Source organism: Trachemys scripta, chromosome 19 (assembly GCF_013100865.1).
Source record: "Trachemys scripta elegans isolate TJP31775 chromosome 19, CAS_Tse_1.0, whole genome shotgun sequence".
Taxonomy (NCBI): domain Eukaryota; kingdom Metazoa; phylum Chordata; order Testudines; family Emydidae; genus Trachemys; species Trachemys scripta.
Window position 1 is genome coordinate 20,740,868 of NC_048316.1, and position 16,258 is coordinate 20,757,125.

A 16,258-nucleotide genomic window follows, 5' to 3' on the forward strand; every position below is an offset into this window, starting at 1 on the left:
CTCCACCAGCAAGAGCCCCAAGGGGGCACGTGGCTGGAACCCAGCATGGGGACTCGGGGAATAGTCTATCAACTAGGACGTCACTCGCTTCATAGCTTCTGTCGGCCGAACTCACCGACCGCATGCGGGGCTCCTGACATCCCCCCATTCCCTCCACAAGTCTCCTGCATGTCACATCCACTGCCCTTCTAGTTCAGGGACTCTCTAAACTTCCTCCCCTCCATGCCAGGGGCTCTGCATGCCCCCCATATCCTCTCCCCTCCATGCCAGGCTCTCTGTGCCTGCCCCATTCAGCACCATCCCCTCCTGCCACACACTATTATTCTTTCTTTTCTTCTTGTCTGGGAGATGTCATTCAGGGTGTTCACAGGTTGGACTAGGCTGGGAGGATGATTAGAGGATGGAATGAGGTGTATGTGTGTGTTATTCTGCAAGGTGACAAAGGCCCATCAAGTGGATTTTTGACCTATTACAGAGGTGGCTGGGATCCATGTGTTCCCCATTTCCCTCTTCTCATTTTTCACCAAAATAGGGTTCTGCTCATTGACTCCTAGACCAATTCCTGCAGTTCTGGGATTGATCAGATATGGCGCTCCCCAGTCATCGCATGACAGACAGACACAGCCATGCCATCAAGCGGAGTGTAAGGCTGTTAAGACAGAGAATTTGGTACGGATGGTAAATACTTTAAAAATATGTTCCATGCATGATTTTTGGAAGAAACTTTGGTACAGGCTAGGAGTGGTAACAAGGAAGTCCTGGAAGAATACTACTTATCAGCTAGTACCTGTAAATAGGCTTAGAGCTTGGCAAGGCAGGGAAAGCATAACCAATCTAGACTGCTGCGTGGAAGGGGAAACTGAGGCACATCACCTCATGGCATTGGTGGCTAAATGCCAGGACATCTACATCTAGAAGATATTATTATATACATTGTATTAACAATGCTGTACTCTAAAAGACTTTCAGGCAACTTGGAAAAAGGTACCCAGAACTTTGTAAAAACATCGGTGGGTCACAGTACAATTTTTGGTAACACTAAGAAATTAGATAACCAAGAACAAAAGACCATGAGGAGTCTGGTGGCACCTTAAAAACTAACAGAATTTTAGCACACTGCCTTTGCATTGGTAAGTAACCAACCCTCTAGCAGTAATCTAAGGGGAGAGGTGTGATGCTATACCCCATATTCTTCATAGAAATGTTATGATATAAATATGGCATAACTAAGATATGTTTTATGCAAGATGGGTCATGTTTTACTGAATATGATTATCCCATTTGTATACATGCATCATTTCTGTAGCTGAAGTGAGGCAATATTCCTATGTAACAATTACAACTGTGGTTACACCTGGGAAATGCCCACCAATCAGCTGGGATGAGCCATTAGGAATAAAAATGGGTTTTTGAGGATGCTGATCTCTCATCTTCCTGGAGTTCCTTCCTATGGACCTTGTCTCATGGTTGGGGCTCGAACACTGCAAGGTTATGTGATAATGTCACCTGGTACAGAGTACCACGTTAGACGCTGCTGGTATTGGAAACAAAGGATTCCTGCCTTGTGGAAAGCCTATTTAAGGCTGGGAAGTGAGTCAATCTTGGCTCTTCTCCTCTGCCTCCCCACCCACGGAGGAAGACTGCTGAAAACACTTGAAGAAACAAAGAATTTAAACTGGGGAAAGGCAAGGGCTGAGTCCAGGCTGAGACAGGGTCTAGCCTATGAAGAGAAGTAACTGGAACTCTGAGCTGCAGAAACTTGGCCACCTGCCCAAAACAACCTTTCGGGTGAGAAGTTCCTATTTGTAACCTGCTTCTTTAGTGGATTAAGCTTAGTTTGTATGTTTTGTTTTGTTTGCTCAGTAATCTGCTTTGTTCTGTTTGCTGTCCCTTATAATCACCTAACATTTACCTTTTTGTAGTTAAACTTGTTTTTTGTTTATTTTAAAACCCGGTTTGTGCAATTCATGGCGGGGGAGGGAGCTGTAGATATCTCCCTCTACACTGACGGCGGGGATGATTTTTATGAGCTTTCCCTGTACTGATCTCTCTATACCACGCAAGACAATATTATTTGGGGTTTACACCCCAAGGGAGGTGTGCACATGGGTGCTGGGTAAAATCCCTGAGTTGAATCCTCCCACACAGAGTTGATTTCAGCTGGGTGTGGCCTTACCTGTGGGTGTGCTGAGATGGGAGGGGAGGGATAGCTCAGTGGTTTGAGCATTGGCCTGCTAAACCCAGGGTTGTGAGTTCAATCCCAGTTAGGGATCTGGGGCAAAAATCTGTCTGGGGTTTGGTCCTGCTTTGATCAGGGGTTTGATTAGATGACCTCCTGAGGTCCCTTCCAACCCTGATCTTCTAGGCTTAAGGGTCTGGCTTAGCAGGACAGGGTGAGGAAGCCCAGGCTGGTGGAATGGGTGGGCTCAGTGGGACCCCAGTATGTCATGTGTCACCTGTGCTCCTCCCCCAGCACCTTCTGCCCAGCCACAGAACAGCTGATTGCAGGAGGGAGAGGGAGGAGTTGATTGATTGGGGCCACTGGGGGGAGCAGAAGGTGTTGAACAGGGGGGCTGCCAGTGGGTTCTCAGCACCCAGTAGTTTTTTCCCATGGGTGCTCCAGCACCTATGGCCACAATGTCTGGCCTAAGCAAGAGGATAGGGCAAAACAACCCACTGACAGAACACACAAAGATCTGTGTGTATTGTGCATGTGTTATCAGCACACTTTTGTATGGGAGTGAGACATGGACCTTTATAGCATCAGGAAAAGAGGCTCAACACAGCTTTCATGTGTTGCCTTCCTTGAATCTTTTTGGCATCTCCTGGAGGGACAGAGTCACAAACACTAAGGTGCTCAAACAGGCCAGCATGCAAACACTCCTCAGGCAGGCTTGGGCATGTGTGCTGAGTGAATGATGGGCACATCCCAAAGGACATCCTCTACGGCCAATTGGCATCTGGAAAAAGACCCAAAGGATGCCCAGAATTGTGTTTCAAGGATGGGTGCAAGCGAGACCTCAAAGAAATGGACATGGATGTGGCCAACTGGGAAGATCACACTCACGACCACACCTTAACACAGGTCTCTGGAGTTACAAGGAAGCCATCCAGCTTAGCAGAGGAGAAAAGAGCGCTCAGAAGGCAGAGCCCAAAGGATCGAAACATCACCTTTAAATGTGACAGAGATTGTCTCTCTTGAATGGGTCCCTTCAGCCATGTTTGCAGCTGCCATAAAATAGAGTAAACTCTTTACCTCTCAGGGGCGTATCCCCATGGTCTCTCGAGACTGAAGGATGCCTACTACGGGTGGGATCACATTTAGAGCTGTGTTGCTCTGCAGGAGATGCACTAATCACCCCAACGGCAAGCAATTCCCCCAGCTGTGTCATGCAGCTGCTGCCTCTGGGATACCTCCTCACTCAACAAAGACACATCCCAGCAGTGCCTGAACTACCAGGCTGCCAGCTATTCTAGGGTTTCTCTCCCTCCCTTTTTTGTTTTTGGTGGGGACGGGGAACAGTTGCAAAAAATCTCAAAAGGTCTCAGTGCAGAGCAGGAAAACTGTTCCCACCCAGCGATCCTGTGACCCTTCTGCCCTCGCGGTCAATGTTCAGACTCCCTTGGCTGCAATGGGGCAGGGTCAGACCCACCTGAGTTGTCCCCAGTGCCGCAAACCTGTCAATGCTCCATCGGCCAGTGAGTCTAGACAAGACCTGAATTCCAGTGGAACAAACCAAACCAAACAATTTTGGTCACATGAATGTTCCGGCTCTCTTTACCGCCAGGAAGTAGCAAAGGGCACAAGCCCCCGTTCTCCCCCCTTACACGAATAACTGGATGCTTATCAGGTATAACACCCTGTGATAAATGAAGGGAGGGTAGCTCCCTTTTACAGACACCCAGCTAGCCAGTTAGCTGTAAAATCCCTCTAGGTAGCTGTTCTCTGCTTGCTTTACCTGTGAAAGGTTAAAAAGCCTCCCTGCATAGGTACAAAAAAGAAAACGAAAGGAAAAAAAAAAGGGCGTGGGCACCTGACCAAAAGAGCCAATGGGAGGGCTAGAACTTTTTAAAATTGGGAAAAAACTTCCCCTTTGTTGTCCTCGCTGGGCTGCAGGGACACAGAGCAGCAATGCTATAAGCAGCAATTCTGTGTAAGGTTTGAACCAGGTATGAAAAAGTATCTTCCATACCTAGAAGGAATCATGGAGACAGGGAATGTTTAGCTAGACGCGATCAGGTTTATTTCTTTATTTTGGCTTGTGGATCTCCTCTGTGCTAACCCCAGATGCTTTTGTTTGCTTGTAACCTTTAAGCTGAACCCCCAAGAAAGCTTATTTGGGTGCTTAATTTTGGAATTGCTCTTTTAAAATCTAGCAAAAGCCTAAGTTCCAGATGTATTTGCTTCCTTTTTGTTTTTAATAACATTTACCTTTTTTTTAAGAACAGAATTTGATTTTTGGCATCCTAAGAGGTTTGTGCATATGCTGTTTGATTAGCTGGTGGCAACAATTAATTTCCTTTGTTTTCTTTCTCAGCTATTCCCGAGGGGGGGGTGGTGTGAAAGGGCTTGAGGGTACCCATAGGGAGGAATTCCCAAGTGCTCCTTCCTGGGTTCAAGGGGGTTTTTGCATTTGGGTGGTGGCAGCGTTTACCAAGCCAAGGTCAGAGAAAAGCTGTAACCTTGGGAGTGTGATACAAGCCTGGAGTGGCCAGTATTAATTTTTAAAATCCTTGCGGGCCCCCACTTCCTGCACTCAGAGTGACAGAGTGGGGATTCAGCCCTAACACACCCACTACTTTGCTATTAACTGTCAGCCCTAACCGCCGCTCAGAGATTTTTGCCTGGGAATTTCCTTAGTGTTTTTTTTTTTTTTTTTTCCAAAGATGTTCCACAGCCAGAGGGCTCTGACTCCCTGCTTCTCATCTCCCCTCCCTCTGACCTCTGTGAGTGATCCTTCCCTTGGGACCCTCCCCTGTATCTCTCAACTACACTCAGGTGCTGTGCAGGATGGTGGTTGCAGGCTCTGCTCATTCACCCCACCCAAGGTCTCACAGCAGCAGTGCTCTAAGGCCTTGTCTACACTGGCAAGTTTCTGTGCAGTAAAGCAGCTTTCTGCGCTGTAACTCCCGAGGTGTCACGCTGCCGAGCCACTTAGTGCACAGAAACTGCCCAGTTGCAGTGCTATAAAAAACCCACCCCGACGAGGCGTACAGCTTTCTGTGCCAGGGCTACAGCGCCACGGTACCAGTGTAGACATCCTGGTCGATTACAGCACTGCCACTTGTGATGTGTTCATGAGAGCGAGCAGCATATTGGTCAACAGTGCAGGATCCGTTCCTGCAGACTGAAGAAGCAGGGCGCCCAGTACACAAACGGTTGAAAGATGGCGCCAAATGCAGCCGGAGGCACAGGAGGGATTGCTGGGATGTGAAGCAATGCATCACGGGGTATTGGGACAGGACCCAGGATGCCCCACAACCCCCTCCGCCTTCCCACAACTAAGGCCGCAGAAGAGGAAGAGATGCTCTGTGGGATAGCTGCCCAGAGTGCACCGCTCTGAATACCAATGCAAGTGCTGCAAGTATGAACACGCTATCGTGCTGGCAGTTGACAGTGTGAACACACAACAGCGGTTTCCCTTCAGTGCTCTCTGAGCGGCGCTGTAACTCTGCCAGTGTAGACATCCCCTAGAGTCTCCTCACCTACGTTATTCCCATGAATCTCCTTCTGTTCTTGTGTCTTCAAATATGTTCACGGTTGTTCATAGATCCAGAGGGTTAGAAGGGACCGCAAGGGTCATCTAGTCTAACCCCCTCCCAGGATGCAAGATTTGTTGTGTCTAAACCATCCAAGACAGGTGACTATCCAGCCTCCTTTTGAAAACCTCCAGTGAAGGAGATTCCACAACCTGCCTAGGTGTCTGTTCCATTGTCCTGCTGTCCTTACAGTTAGGAAGTTTAATCTAAATCTGCCATGCTGTAGTTTGAACCCATTGCCTCGTGTCCTGCCCTCTGTGGCAAGAGAAAACAACTTTTCTCCATCTTTTTTTATGGCAGCCTTTCAAGTATTTTGTTGTACTTAAAGTATTGCACAGGATCTTTTCAGGGGCAATAAGGCAAAATGCCACATTTATTAGTAATACATGTATTCATTAACACTGTATCATATGCATATAATATATTACACTTACACACACACAAACACACTCCGTCTTGTTGTTACCAATTAGTTGCTCCCCTTAACGTCACTGGCCAGGTGAGTTAGATGGGGGAGGGGGTGGAGCCAGGCTTCTGCCGTTGCGGATCGATGCTCCCATGTTGACAAGACGAGACCCGGGGTCCTCTGCAAGACACCTCACTTTTATAGCAGCTTTCCTCTTATGCAAATCTATACCAGATTCAAACTCTGTGTCTGTGTCCATTGGTCCTTTGTGCTGCTTTCTTTTGAGTGTTGTCCCAATGCTGCAAAGAGGGTGTTTCCAAAAGAAGGTGCTTGCTTCTAACCCCCGAGGCCCTCGGTATGTCTGCTTGTCTTTAATGAGCCCACTTGACAGGTTTTATTGTCCTTGGGTCTGGCTCCCAGCCCCTCTCCAACAGTTGAGGCTGTCTGGAGGTGCTGCCTTCCATGCCTTGCTCATCCACACTTCATTCATTCAACAGGGCAATTGATTAAGAGTGGGGGGGGGGGGAGAACTCTTGTTCTACTGCTAGCAAAAATAAATTTTTCTTCTATCTTATTCTATCCTTAGGGGCTATAATATTATACCAAGGGCAATGCAAAGTTTCTAAATGAGGCTTTGATACAAAGTCCCATGAAAACAGAGGTCACACGTGGGTAGACCCACCACAAGGTTATATGAAGAGGCACAATGCAAAGTCATATGAAAATTATCAGAGATTGATCTACAATTTGAAGACGACCATCACGTCCCCCCTTAATCTCCTTTTTTCCAAACGAACCACTCAGTTCCTTCAGCCTTTGCGTGTATGGCTGCATTCTATCCCTTGGATCATCTTTGTCACTCGCCTCAGGATCCTTTCCAGTTTCTCTACATCCTTTCTATATATTGCTGACCAAAACTGGACACAGTACTCCAGCTGAGGCCTCCCCAGCGCTGATTAGAGCGGTACTATCACCTCCCATGACTTGTATGCTCTGCCTCTGTTAATGCAACCTGAAACTGCATTTGTTTGTTTTGTTTGCAACAGCATCACACTGCTGACTCATGTTGAGGTTGTGATCCACCACAACTCCCAGATCCTTCTCAGCTGCCAAGCCAGTTATCCCTCATTGTGTATTTGTGCGTTTGTTTTTTCTTCCCTAAGTGTAGAACCTTACATTCGTCTTTGTTGAATTTCATTTTGTTGTCTATAGCCCAGTTCTTCAATTTATCAAGATTCCTCTGAATGTTAGCTCTGTCCTCCAAAGTGTTGGCAACTCCCTCTAGCTTTGTGTCATCTGCAAACTTGATCAGTGTGCTCTCTAGTCCTACATCCAGGTCTTTAATCAAGATGTTAAATAACACGGGATCCAGAAAAGATCCCTGTGGACCCCCACTTGAAACCTCCCTCCAATCTGACATTCCATTAAGAGTGACTCCGTTTGTGGTTGTTTAGCCAATTATGTATCCATTTAAGGTTAGTTTTGTCGAGCCCACATTTCTCCAGCTTACTTATCAGAATGTCGTGTGGGACTGTGTCAGAAGCCTTGCTGAAGTTCAGGTATATTATGCCCACCGTATTCCCCCATTCACCAAATCAGCTACCCTATCAAAGAAGGAAATCAAGCTGGTTTGGCAGGAGTTGTTCTTGGTAAATCCATGCTGGCTGCTAGTGATCACCCTTCATCCTCCAGGTATTCACAAATTGAATGTTTGAGACATTGCTCTGGTAGCTTCCCAGGTACTGAGGTCAGGCTGACTGGTCTGTAGTTCCCCAGTTCCTCCTTTTTAAAGATGGGCCCTATGTTAGCCCTTCTCCAGTCTTCCGGGCCCTCTCCTGTCATCCATGAGTTTGCAAATATTATTGCCAGTGGCTCCAAGATTTCTTCAGCCAATTCCTTCACTTCCCTGGGATGAATAGCATCAGGCCCACTGACCTGTATTCATTCAAACTGGTCAGAAGATCTAAGATTGGTTCTTTACTTATGTTTGTTTTAAACCTGGTGCCTGCTCATTTCATTGAGTGACCCCTAGTTCTTGTGTTATGGGAAGGGGTAAATAATGGGTTTAAGCTGCAGCATGGGAGATTTAGGTTAGATATTAGGAAAAACGTGCCAGCTCTAAGTGTAGTTAAGCTCTGGAACAGGCTTCCCAGGAAGGTTCTGGAATCCCTGTCATTGGAGGCTTTTCAGAACAGGTTGGCCAAACACCTGTTGGATGGTCTAGGTTCACTTGGGCCCGCCTCAGTGCAGGGGGCTGGACTAGGTGACTTCTGGAGGTCCCTTCCAACCTGACAGTTCGGCGTTTCTACGCACTCACTGTCTGAGAGCCCTCTCAGAGTAACAAACCCCTACAGGTCCCAGTTGCATCTGCAGAGCGCACACCTTCCCCTGAGCCTGCTGGGTGGGTTCTCTCTGCCAGGTGAGCTGCTGAGAGACAGCAAGTTCTAGTACTGCAAGCCAGGACAGGAGGGGAGCAGGGATGATGGATGGCTGTGGGCTGAGTCCCTCTGCCTCACACCTTGGGTCATTATTCACACCCGTGCAAGGGGGTATAAAATACGACCCCATCTGCATTCTCTGCTCACCCCAATGGGAGCCTCTTGCACCCAGTGTAAATGACACTCCCGACCCTGTACTGCGCCTTGCACACGTTGCCCAACATGGGCAAATCACACTTCCCCTTCCAGGCTCAGCCCTGCATCGCAGAGCATCGTTCAGCAGTGGCTCAGTTTCATCATCCCCATTTTACACACGGGGAAATTGATGTGGCGGCAAAGTGACTCTGCCAGGGTCATACAGCAAAGAGGAGAGAACCCAGGAGCTCCGATTTCCACTGCTATACTGTGGCCCGTCTCCACCCAGGCTCTCTCCGAACAAACCAGCCTCACAGGTGCCAGGCCTTCAGAAGTTTGCATGTACAGTTTATTTTGTTTCACAACAGAAATACAAAGAGCAAAATTGTTTGGAATTTTTTTTTAAAATTCTTTTTCTTTTAAACATAATGCAAACTTTCGAGACGGAAGCCGCAGCCTCCTCATGTCTTTCCGTTAACCACAATGCGAGACAGAGAGAAGGGGGAGGGAGAATCCTTTTTTTTTTTTTTTTCCTTTTTTCTTTTTTAATAAGGTAATAACTAGAGCTAGAGACACGTGGCCTGGATTTTCATATAGAAAAAAAAATAAAACAAAAAGATGTGTTAACAGTATGTATAAGAGGCATATTTACACAGTATTAACATGCTGACGAAAAGGTTACAATATTGAATATCGTACAACATCGATTCAGAAACAAAGGGCAGAGGGCAGGGTAAAAAGAGAATCAAATGAATAAACAGAGTAGGCAATAAACAAACAACCTGGTAAAACAATGATATAGTTAAGGCTTAAAAAGTGTATAAAAATAACAGTTAATATCCAAAACGGAACCAAAGAGTACATAATATATATGAGTTTTTGTCTAGTCTTTCTTGGAGGGCTGGGGGACGTGGGGCATTCTTCCGTCTCTATACATAGGTGTTATATATACACACACACACGTATATTTATATAACTCCATGTATCCATCCAGCCACACACAGGCATGGGCACGGCTTTCCAAACAGGGAGGAGGGCAAGCCCCTCTGCTTGCTTCTTCTTTAATACTATATTGAATTGGTTTCACCCAACAGGAAGGGATCTATGATTTGCTGCTGGAGGGGGAGAGGGAGGGGATGGATCTGCTCTGCTTTTATAAATCTCTCATGGTTGGGAGGTTTCTGTTCTGGCAGTGAAAGGCTTAAGTGGCCACAGGTGGCTGTATCACCTCCTGCGTGGGAGGATGTTCTCTCCAGCAATGCACAGCGCCTCCTGCTGGGAGAAGCTGGGTTAGTGCATGAGCAGCCAGCCAGTGCTTCCAGCTGGAGCAGTGGTGAGCTCTCCATCAGTGCGAGCTCCGACCATGGCCCTGCTGAGCTGAGTTAGCTCTGAGCTCCCGCCCAAGAAACGCTGCCCTAGTGTATTTGTTCCCTGCAGGGCCTGCTGCTGCTGTTGCCGTTGACTCTGGCTGGGCCAGGCCCCTCCAAAGCTGCTCCATTGGAGGTATTTACACATTGCAAATCATTCTTCCTGCTGCATTTGCTTCTCGGTGTCTGGTATGTGGGATTCTGCAGGGCAGAGAGGCGGATCACAGCACCCTTGGCTGGGGGAATCCCCGTCCAGTCCATCTGGCCTGAGAGCAGGCTCTGCAGCTCCCAAAATAGCTCAGTCCCCCAAAGGCCAGAGATCAAGCTGGTGCCCAGGTGCCCCGAGGGAATCACGTGGAGGGCAGTGGGATCCATGCCTGTGGTACCACTACTGTACCCAATGAGGTGACCCCAGGGAAGGGAAGGGCCTCGTGTTTCTTGTTGCTGGATTTCTCCCTCCTAAGCCTGCTCCAAGGTTCCCTGCCAGGGGACTGCACTGCTGGGGGGCTGATTTCCAGGAGGTGCCTGGGGAGGTGGGGAAGGAACGCCGCTCCGGGAATACAGACCGCTCTGCGTTTCTCCCATCGCCCGTCTGACCAGCCACATGGTCCCAGGACAGACTAAGTCAGCCCCCTCAGGCACTGCCAGTCCCTGCTACTAGGCACAGCCCCCAGGACACGCTGGCTTTCCTCTTCCCCTTTAGTGTTTTAGTTTGCTCAGGAGGGAGCTGGTTTGTTCCCTGCATCCCAGGAACCAGGGGGGCTCACAGCCTAATCCTGCCCCACTAACCTCTGGGAGAGCTTTGTCATGGCAGCAGAATCAGACCCCAATGGATCAGAATTTCAGATCCAAGGGGTGCTAATGTCACAGCTCACCTCCGATGCCAGCAGCAGGGAGTGGGGGCAATGCAGGCTATCCCCTGCTGATCTCCCCAAGTCCTGCAGAGCCCTCCTGTGCTCAGTACAGCCCTGTTTGCAAGTGACCCTCAAACCTGATTCTAATCGGCCCTGTTTCACAGAGCACAAGCTACAGCCCAAACCATGGTCCCGGCTGAGCCAAGGTAGGGTCAGCCAAGTTCAGAACAACTGACAGGTGCTCTGAGCATGGGCAGGGTTACAGCTGGGTCAGAAATGGAGCCCATCACAGGCCCTAGTGTGGATAGGGCTAACGGGAGCTGTGCCCAGCCAGCAGATGTTCCAGGTGTTACTGTGCCAGCCAACAGGTGCTCTGCAGGTGGCTTCATTACCATCCTGCACAGTCACAGCAGGAGAAAGGGAAATTCTCACGGCAGCTGGCTGGTGCCCAAGCCCCAGGGACTGAGCCAGTGCTAGCCCTGCGGCAGGGTTCAGGGACTGGATGGGGTTTCTATGTGAATCCTGTGAAGGTGCAGAAAGTGTTTGCCAGTGCCCTGCTGGGAACCCAGAGGGAGGGGCAGAGCCGGGGCACAGGGGGTAGAGACATTCCTGGTTGGGGTGGTCTGGAGGGAGCTTTCCCATGGGGCAGACCCACCTCTCCCACATGCAACACTCTGCCTGGGGCCCAGCCCCTCGATAAGCAAACACAGGCTCCAGGAGGTAATGGAGACAGAGGAGACCCCAGGCTGCCCCCTTGCCCCGGGCTGCTGTGGTGCCCGGGCTTCCAGAGCAGCAGCACTAGATGCCCATAGTGGGGAAGAGAGATTGAAAAATAATCCACGTCAAAGAGCATAACCTGCGGCAAGTATCCCCCCCCGCCCCCATCTCTCACACTCACTCTTCCTTAGCAAACGCCCCTTCATAGCTCAGGACAATCCCTAGTTAGCACCAGGTGGACTCGGGGGGGCGAGAAAGGGCAGCGGACCGTGGACAGCTGAGGCTCCCAAACTCCTGCTGTGAAACCCCATGCCCCACCCCCCCCAATCCTCAGTGCCCCTCCACTCCCACATGCCATGGCTGGTCTAGCAGAGCTGGGGTCTGGAAAGGGGAGCCCCACAGCTGGGACTATACCAGAGCTGGCCACAGTCTGCCTGACTCGCTGCCCCACTCCTATAGACTACAGCTCCCAGCAGGCAATGCACTTTCCCGATCTGGTGGGATACTGCTTAGCTCAAACTAGAGCACGGCATGCTGGGACCTGTGGTCTCCATGGGCTGCATCTCTGGATTCTGCACAGGCATGGCCAGCCCTGCCCTCGATGAACGTGGCCAGCCCCGGCTGTGTGCCTGTCGTAGGCGGAGCGCCTCCTCCGGCAGCCACCACACTTACCCCAGCCGGGCAGAGGGCGCGGGTGAAATGTGCACGGACCACGACGCGGCCGCGGGGCCAGCCAGTCCTGTGCAGCTCGAACCAGGACAAATGAAACAAACCAAAGGAAACAACCAAAACGTCCCAACGAGGTTAGACAAAGCGGCAGAGGGACAAGCCCCAGCGGGGAACAGCGACGTCTGCAGAACAAAGGTCTCCCTCCTGCGGCTGCTGCTCGAGCGCCTGTCCCCACGCCAGCAGAGCCGCAGATCTCACCTCTCCAGCCAACAGGTTAACCCATTCCCCTCTCAACTGGCCTCACGCTGGCTCCCAACAGAGAGTCCAGGAGGGGCAGCAGATACCAAGCGCCAGGCTGGGCACATCCCAGAGTCTCATCCTGAGGCTGAAGGAGCCCGAGTGCCAGGCCCTGGATCCTGCCCGCCATGCCATCCAGCGCGTCTCTGTCCAGTTCGGGTTTTCGGTTTTAGCAGCACCAACTTCTTGGCCAATATATATATATATATATATATCTCTACTTGTATCCAAAAGAGAGCAGAAAGGAGCACGGAGGATGGGGGCGGGGGCAGAAAGAAGGGGAAAAAAAGAAAGAAAATGAAGAAACCAAACACAGAGATTCAAAGTGCTCTGAAATAGTCTTTGGATTTCACCAAAACTGTGGACGAGTCCCTGGCTCTCCCGGCAGGGTGCTGGGGACGGGACCAGGGCCGAGGGGTGTTTTCCAAACATTAATTCATTCATTAATTTCTCCCAAAAGATGAGTGTCTTCGCAGTCGCTCCCCGTGGCTCGGCAGGCGCGGGCACTCGGTGGCGGTGCTGGGGGGGTGGTCTGTGTGATCGCCTCCAAGCCGCCCCCTGGCCCCTGGCGATCCGGAATTGGGGGGAGGAGAGCTGCGCAGGGTAGGGGTGGGCGAGGGAGCCCCAGATTAGATGAGTGAGATCCGCACTGGGATGCCGGGGGACTCCGTCCTTTGTGGCGAGTGCTGGCTCACTAGGTGTTCCACCACGGTGTGTTTGGACATGTGCTTCATCAAATACGTCTCCTGGGGGGAGAGAGACAGCCGGACAGCAGGGTAAGCAGTGCAGCGAGGAGGGGTGGGCCCACTGTCTGCCTCGCCCCCTGTGCCCAGAAGGGAGCCCCCATCCCATGCCCCTGCCCAGAATCCATCCTCATTCACACGCCTGGGAGCGCTACAGGACAGCTCAGAGGTGACAAGCTGATTGGCTCTCCCAAGGGATCCGCCTCCACCTGGCGGGAAGAAGCCCAGGCTTCAGGCTCTAGCCAATAGAGAGCAATTTTCTCTTACCAGCTGGTTTGCGATTGGCTGGAGCCTGATCCCTGCAGCACCGTAAGAGCCTCCCTTGCCAGTGCTGGGATGACTGCTGTGCTAAGGAGCTCCTCACCCAACGAGCACCTGGCTGTGGGCAGAGACCCTCCCTTTCTCATCCCGCGGGGCTGAGCTGCCACAGGCTGGGGGCATGAGCCGTCTCTGGAACAGACCCTGCCCCGTGGCACCTCTGGCCCCATGGCAGCCCCCTCCCTACCTTGGCCAGTGCCTGGCTCCCCACGCCCCCTGCCACTCACCGAGGTGTAGGCCCGCCCACACATGCTGCAGCAGTAGGCCTTGGCGTGTTTGATGGCGTGTGCAGAGAGGTGGATCTGCAGCGATGCCGAGTCCGAGTACGCCCGGTAGCAGTTCGGACACTTGTAGGGCTTATCCTTGTTGTGCTGTCGCTGGTGTGACTGCGAGGGCGGGAGGAGGCCGGGGCAGTGTTACGTGGCACAATCCTTGGCAGCTCTTGGGCCACGCCCCCACCCCATGGGGACACGGAGCCCAGCGGCCGGGGGACCTGCTCTGCTCCCAGGATCCACACCAATGGCAGAGTAGACACCCCTGTGGGACAGGGGCCAACGACTATCGATCCCCACAGCCCCCTGCAGGGCTCGGGGCATCGGCGCCACCCCCCCCAGTCCTAGGCCCCCAGACACTGATGCTGCTCCCTGGAACCACATCCATCTCCCCCTTCCCATCAACTGCCCAGCTCCATGACCTAGGTCCCCTCCCCCCATCAGCTTCTTATTTTCTGCGCCCCCCACCCCCACCCCACAACCACTTGTGTCTCCCCTCCCCAAGGGCTCGGCCCCCCGTGGGTTGGGAACCTGCCGGGCCCCAACAGGGCACTGACCTGGAGGTTGGAGAGCTGCGTGAAAGCCTTTTCACAGCCAGGGTGTGGGCACTTGTAGGGTCTGTCGCCAGTGTGAATTCTGCAACACAGCAACAGGCACGTCAACACAGGCACCGCCTAGAATGGGATCAAACCCCGTGCCCTACTCTGCTGTGGGGGTGCAGCAGCCCTCTAAGGCCCCAGCACACACAGGGCACCTCTGCTCTCCTGCCCCCCTCAGCGAGCAAGGGGGTGAAGGTGGCTCTGTCCCCCAAAGGGCTGCCTCTGTTAGCACGCTGGATTCCAGCCCTGCGGGGGCCAGGTACACAAAAGCAGGAGCCAGCCCTCTCCAGCAACGGGACGGAGACGGACCACCCCAGCTGCAGGGCAATGGGCTCCCCGCATGCTGCCTAGCCAGCGCCAGCGTGGGGCAAGCCTCCCCTTGCCGTCATTGGAGTTAGAACGCGAATGTCCCGTCCGCACAGAAACGCCTTCACGCGAGTCCAGGGGTGCTTTTAGTTCAAGTTGGCTGGCCTGAGACGTGCACCACTCGTCACCTGCCCTGTGGTGGGGACACAGCTAGCGCCACTCGAGTGCTGCCAGTCTGCCAAGGCCTTCCTACCATGCCCCCTGTTCTTGGAAGGACAGAGGAGTTCTCCCTCAATCCACTGGGAACGTACTCACAGAGCCGCCCAGCCCCCTCCATGCCAACGTCCTGGGCTGTGCCCCCAGAAGTCCTAGCGCCTCACACGAGCGCGGGCAGTGCCAGCGCAGACCTGGCAGTGGGAGAGCCCAGACACAGCGTGGCCGTGCTCACTGGAGCTGGGCTCGCTCGAGAGGAGTCACTCGAGCTAACTCCGTGATGAAGACACATTGGCACCACCCCACAGGTTAGTTACTTCCTGCTCAGCAAGATCATGGAGTCTGACTGGTTCAGCCCGGAGGGAGGGCAGAGCTGCCACCTCTGAGGTACAAAAACCCAGGACAACCAGGATGCTCCTGGGCCCGTCAGACTGGTCAGCTGGCCGTGTACTGAGCACTTGACAGGTCTCCCAGCACAGCTACCTCAAAAGAGGGTCGATCCTGGGCAAACCTGGACAGGTGGCGTCCCGAAGGGAAAGAGGGAGGGAGGTTTATAAGGCCAGTCCACGGAGGCAGGCAGAGGATGGCTGGCCTGTCCCAAGGGCTCACAGGAGGCAGTTGTCCCTCTGGCTTCATTCCACACAGGCTCCCAGAGTAGAGAGGCCAGCAGGTGCTTTCTGAAGGCCGCCTGCTCCTTCATGTTTGATGCTGGGGGGCAGCGCAGGAATCCAGGGGCATAGGGAGAGGAACCCAGGCTGGGAATAGGAGTCAAACCCTGCATCACTCTAGGGGTCCTGAGGTGGCCAGAGAAACGCTCTCCCAGGTAGGCCCAATGGGAAAGCCTGGGCTCGATTCCACAGCTCCATGCAACAGGATGGCTGGGCACCTGTTCACAGGCAAAATCTGGCACCTGGGCATGTGAGACCAGGGATACGTGCCACACACCCACTGCATGCAAACACTGGTGCAAGGGCGCAGACCTACACCACTGGCGTGCCCACAAGAGCCGGGTCTCATAGGTGCTGGTGAATTTTTACATGACTCTTGGGGCACTCAAGGCTGGACAAAGCAGGGGCCACCAGCAGCCCGGCTCCTGACAGGACAGTGGTGGCATGCCCATGCTGTGCTTATCCCAGTGCATTCTGGGACTCCATAGTTAGGGCC

General features: G+C 52.3%; 1 protein-coding gene across 12 annotated transcripts in view; it reads right to left on the minus strand.

Annotated features, from left to right (window-relative positions):
* Positions 1-9,059: 9,059 nt before the first annotated feature.
* Positions 9,060-16,258, minus strand: part of ZNF362 (zinc finger protein 362) — a 49,224-nt gene continuing 42,025 nt past the window's right edge. For all 12 annotated transcript variants that reach the window (XM_034753158.1, XM_034753164.1, XM_034753162.1 and 9 more), the window contains 3 exons: positions 14,534-14,612; positions 13,932-14,090; positions 9,060-13,389 (listed from right to left, as the gene is read on the minus strand). In XM_034753158.1, coding sequence (XP_034609049.1) covers positions 13,273-13,389; positions 13,932-14,090; positions 14,534-14,612 — 355 coding nt within the window. In that variant the 3' untranslated portion in view covers positions 9,060-13,272. The remainder of the gene's footprint in view (positions 13,390-13,931; positions 14,091-14,533; positions 14,613-16,258) is intronic.